Here is a 5,448-nt window from a genome sequence, read left to right on the forward strand (position 1 = left end):
TTGGAGTGTGCACATTGCAATGAGAGGACGACACACTTTTCTTGCTATAGAGGGTTCGAGTTTCATTGTTTACCTTCTCTTGGGCGTTTCTTCCTTCCCCATGGAGAAGGTTTTTCTCATGGTTGTCCCTCGTGGGTGTAGTGTAGAGCTATGTGCAGTTGTAAATAAATGATATATGGTTTATCCCTACTCCCTTCCCGGCCCTCAAATGGTTCATAAAACAAAAAGAAGAGCTCTGCACAGCGAACAAACTTAAGGATCACCTGAACTCTGTGAAAGCCTACTCAAGACCTCAAAGCTTACACACTTTCATCTACTAGAAAAACATGATAACCACCTTCTTGGTAGATTTCAAACAAGACTCTATTCAAGGAAGAAAAGAACCGAGATTCAAATCCCCATGTCTACTGATTTAAGAGACATCCCTTCGATTATTCATGTATCAACTAGGGCTAGCTTTGCTTTTTCCATCCATGTTAGGCATTGTTTGTCAGATACTCAGCTTATATATGCTCGCTCATGTAGGGCCCAAGCTGTCAACCAAAGATCGCCGACCACCCCCAGCACTGCAGCTCATTAAACTAAGGCTGGATTCAGACGAGCCGGGTAGCAACGAGCTCACCTCAAATAACAGCCATGACCCACTGTTCATAAAGAGTGGCAGCAATACACTGCAGGGGGTTGACTCGACCAACAGGCTTCGAATGCAGTGGCTCCTGATTGGAGGACTGCTCTTTGCGCTGCAAAGCAGAGACGGTAAAGTTCATTACCCGCAAAAGAGGGGGGGGGGGGGGGGGGAGGTAGTCTGGAAGCAAGCGCTCATCATCTGTCAAATCCCTGCAAACCACGCAGACAGGAGGTCCCTTCACTTCTCCCTGCCAGTCCTGTCTGAACCCAGCTTACAATGATAAGGGCATCTTATGCAACACATACATCTGCATTATCAAAGACAATATATCCAGGTTGGACAAAGACATTGCCAACATTCTAGTTATCAAAATATGAGCTGGAAAATCAGAAAAAGCAATCACTAAATATTTTAATAAGATCAGGGCAGCAATTGTGTCCCACCAAATCCACAATCCTTGCATTGGCATGCCTCTGAGGATGTCAAAAAGAAGCAGCCTGCACTACTGCACTTTGATCAACACCTCTATTTTCATCAAAGCCATAGAAAACTCTCATCAAAATGCCAAAAAATGCTCGTGACGCATGTTACAACGTCGATGGCATAGGACAAACTATGTGAATGAGCAAAAATTCACACAAGATCTTTAAAATTATTCAAGGCACAAGTCAGTACAAATTGAGTGAATTTTTGTAGAGTACAAATGCCGCTCCAAGAGGCCTCATCACTTACACTACCGTCTACAAAAGATAGGGTGCCTCCAAGTATATCAATCAGAAGGCATAGCTAAGCATTCGTAGATGCAATCATACCCGTTTTGCGCGCAAAGGCAAACAACCCACCTGCATCAATGACAGGACCAGCATCACCTAAAGCCTTCATTGTGTAATGCTTGTTCTGAGTGTGGTTGATAAAGACACTGCGGTCGAGGTCAAGGGTAACAATGTCTCCAGTCTTGCATTCTTTGGAGAGAGGAGCTTCAGACTCAACAGGGTAAAGCTCACCAGTTGCAACTGAATTGCGGAAGAAAATGCGTGCATATGACTCTGCCACAACGGCCCTTACTCCAGATGCTCCAAGGGCAACGGGTGCGTGCTCCCGTGACGATCCACATCCAAAATTGGGACCAGCTACAATGATGGGGTACTTGGTCTTCATCTCTCCCTCTGCCACAAAGCGTGGATATGGAGATGGCAGACCGCAGAGGGCCAAGCTGCCCAGCTTCTCATACTCATCAGGCTTCGAAGGTACAAGGGTTAAATGTTCTGCTGGAATGATCTGATCTGTATCTATATTATCTTGAACAACAAAGCACTCGCCATGAAACACCTTACCTGAGGGCGCCATAGCTATGGGGGAGCATGAATGCCTGCTGCATTTGTATGATATTAGGGTTGCTTTGAGAGATCTCTGAGAGCAGAAAAGGGCCGCCTTCGAGCTCCATTGATGCTGAATGCGAAGGGGAGGGCTAGGGTACATGGGAGAAGAGTGCATCTCCCCATGAGAAGCTTGGAAGTAGGAAAAACACTCCGTCATTCTCGCTTGCATGGCCTGAGAAGCAGCTGTAAACGCCATAGCTACACAGTTCGCGACGGGGGCACAGCAACTACACAGAAAACAAAACTTGGCTTCCAAGGTTCTAAAGATTCAAAGTTCAGGGTTTGAACTTTGAACAGAGGAAGATCTTTTATATATATATATATATATTTTTGGGTGCAGAACGAGTGAATTATAATAGTAAAACCAAAACAATCACAAACATAAGTCATGCTCGAGCAGAGCCATGACGTCTCCTCAGTAATCATAGGTACATTGTTTGACAGGGGAGCCACCCTGTGATATATATTGAGAGACCTCTACTTTACCAGTGACCAGCCATTAGCCATTGCAACATCAATAGTCCTAAACCACTCATCACACTTCATGCATTTCTCTATGGCGACAAATGTTTCCCTCCTTTCTTGTATGATCTCAAAGAATCTAGCAGTTTTCACGGTGTTCCCGAACACTCAACAATCCCTTGCCTTCCACATGTGTTTGAAGTAGAAGAATCTGATGACTTGCGTGCCGATAAGCAGCGCATGGTTCTTGACAAACATCCCACCCACTAGGAGGTCGTTCTTGAAAAACCAATATTCCATGTCTTTTGCACCCATTTGCAAATCTTTCCTGCCAAGACACTAACCGTCAGGCACTCCTTGAATAAATGGGGAGGGTCCTCTTTGGCTGTTTTTGCAATGCGAGCATCTATCCGGACCAATACCTTTGACATGAATCTTCAGACCCATAGGTAAGGCCCCCCAAAGTACCTTCCACAAAAACACTTTCATCTCAGGAGGCAAAAGAGGGCACCAGATGTTCTCAATGATTGACACCCATCTTGATTCCTACCATTGCTTGCCCCATTGTTTATTGAAGGGGGAAAACCAATCTGCCGATATCATAAGGTTGTTGTACACAACCCTAGTTTTCGGTTTATGTTCTTGAGCCACCGCCATGCCTTCCACTTGAAACTGGATTCACAAGAGGGCAGCCCACCTCTGTCTAGCCATTCCAAAGCTCTACTGGCAAGAAGACTTTTAGTCCCGTAGAGGTGGAATTGGGAGTCCAAAGGATCCATTCCAACCCAGCTTGTGTTTCTACTATCCCAAAACTTGCGCAGTGTTCGAAGTCCTTTGTTATTTTCTGGCGATTTCCCTCCATAATGGATCCAAAATCATGCTACCCACCTTAGATAGCCAAGGGGACTAGTGAGTAATAGAGTTGTGAAAGTACCTGGTTAATTCTCCCCATTCCAAGGCCTCTGTTACTCTGTTGCATTTACGAACTAGTTCGCATGTTGTGCCACCAAGTTTCAAGGTACCTCCAACCCTTTCCACTATCCACTGTTCAAGCATAGTTTGGCACCATCTATCATGGCTTTCATCATGATTGCCCATGCCTGGTCTTGCTTTGTAAATGCTACCATGAACTTGGCACACTGGCCCCCAACATGCCCATGCTTTGAAGGAATCTCTGGCATTGAATTTTATTCGTGTGTGTCAAGGGGGTTTCGCCTAGCGGTAAAGGCGATAGGCTTTAAGTACACCAGCTATGGTTCAGCCCTCGCGACATGTAGGTGTGGGTGTGTGGATGCAATCCCATAAAAACTAGCTAATGCAAAGCATCAAATTGCTGAAAAAACAAACAGTTTTAATTGTGTCCATTTCCTTATTGATTGGAAAATCTTTGATTTAGTGAGTTACTAATATGTGACACGCATGTTGCTTTGGCCAAGGAAACATCATCTCTATTCTCATAGGGCTCTTCTCTGCTAAGTGGAACAATACTCTCTTCCTATATGAATAGTTTATTGCATTTCTAAAAGTGATGCATGACACAACTTGCTACAAACGGGAGCGATGTCCCTACAAAATACCCAAAATTACATGTTGCAATTCATAGAAAGGACAAATTTGCATACCTGGCACATCCCATAGCTCATATGCAACACCGTACGCGAATAGAGAGAGACAGAGAGCGGGAGAGAGAGAAAGAAAGCATGTAGGAGCTACACCAACACGGCGAGAGAAGAAGTGAGGGAGGAGAAGAATGACACAGACACTGGGTGCAATCTCCCCCCGTGCAAGAGTGAGCATTTTCCTCTTGCACGTATTACTTATAGATTTCAGCACTTAAATCATTCAATGTATATAAACCGTATATCCTTTCGCATAGTCCAATAATTGCTGATGCTTTTGCCACCTGTCAGCTGCAATAAATAGGCAATTATAAATTCCATTACATACCTCTCCGTTAGAAAGCAATTCTCCTCATTTGCAAAGATAAGAATCTGCAAACAATACTAGTCAAAAACACTGATTAGTATGATGTGTCAAAAATATCACATAGTAAAAGAAAAATTTATGAAACTAAACAACATTGCTTATGCATGCCGTCATTCACATACTACCTATTCTAGTTTCCCATAACATTAGAATAAGCAGTATATGACATACCCTCATGAATAAGGATATCATTGGTCACACTCATCATTCAATAACCAATTTTCATCAATCTCAAGTCCACTGTCGCGACATAAAAGCAACATATACGCATTCCAAATCCAATTTCAAATCCAAATATCTGCCAGCATACACACATTCCAAATCCAAATCCAAATATCCTTCATTTTGTATACCTGGATAACAAAATCATACTAAGGGCAGTAGTGGCCAGCCACTGCAGCATGATTTTGTGATCCGTGTTGCCTAAATCGGCGAATCGATAACAATGAGTCGTGCTGCCTAAATCGGTGAATTTGCACTTGTGCTACTTGAACCAACATAATATTGTTGGAAACAGTAAATGTCTTATTTATTAGTGTGCTGCCTAAATCGACGGATCTGCACGTACAATTGGTGTTGCCTAAATCGATAAGTCTACACCAAAATGAATATTTACACATTGCCTAAATCGGCGAATCTGTGTGTACGTGACCAATGAACTTGACAAGGCATCAAAATTAACCAAGAAAAATACTCGGTACCAAATTATAATAGGTTGGAATATTGAAGTGTATACCAAATGTTGACGATTGTCACAAATCAAATGAAGTCATGCTATAGCTCAATATCAATGATGTCAATAGAAAGTCCATTTAGTACAAGTGTAAGACACAATGCAAGAGATGGTTGAAGGATATAGTGCATATGAAAAGCATGTACCATATCAAACTTAGGGAAACCAATACATGACGATTAAACTATCTTAAAAAGAAAAGAATAGCAATGTGATTTAACGTCTAGAATCGTATAATTGTACATAGAAAAAACTCAGTT

General features: G+C 42.7%; 1 protein-coding gene across 1 annotated transcript; it reads right to left on the reverse strand.

The window, feature by feature from the left end:
- Positions 1 to 1,250: 1,250 nt before the first annotated feature.
- LOC147438859 (3-isopropylmalate dehydratase small subunit 1-like) lies at positions 1,251 to 2,294 on the reverse strand. Its single transcript, XM_086484822.1, has one exon. The coding sequence runs from the start codon at positions 2,201 to 2,203 to the stop codon at positions 1,415 to 1,417; it is 789 nt and encodes a 262-aa protein (XP_086340948.1). The 5' UTR covers positions 2,204 to 2,294; the 3' UTR covers positions 1,251 to 1,414.
- Between the last annotated feature and the right edge of the window lie 3,154 nt (positions 2,295 to 5,448).

The sequence above is a fragment of the Adiantum capillus-veneris genome, chromosome 16, assembly GCF_014529385.1.
Source record: "Adiantum capillus-veneris isolate H3 chromosome 16, ASM1452938v2, whole genome shotgun sequence".
NCBI lineage: Eukaryota > Viridiplantae > Streptophyta > Polypodiopsida > Polypodiales > Pteridaceae > Adiantum > Adiantum capillus-veneris.

Coding starts and splice junctions, on each gene's coding strand:
- LOC147438859 (XM_086484822.1), bottom strand. CDS start 2,203: ATGGCGTTTACAGCTGCTTCTCAGGCCATGCAAGCGAGAATGACGGAG.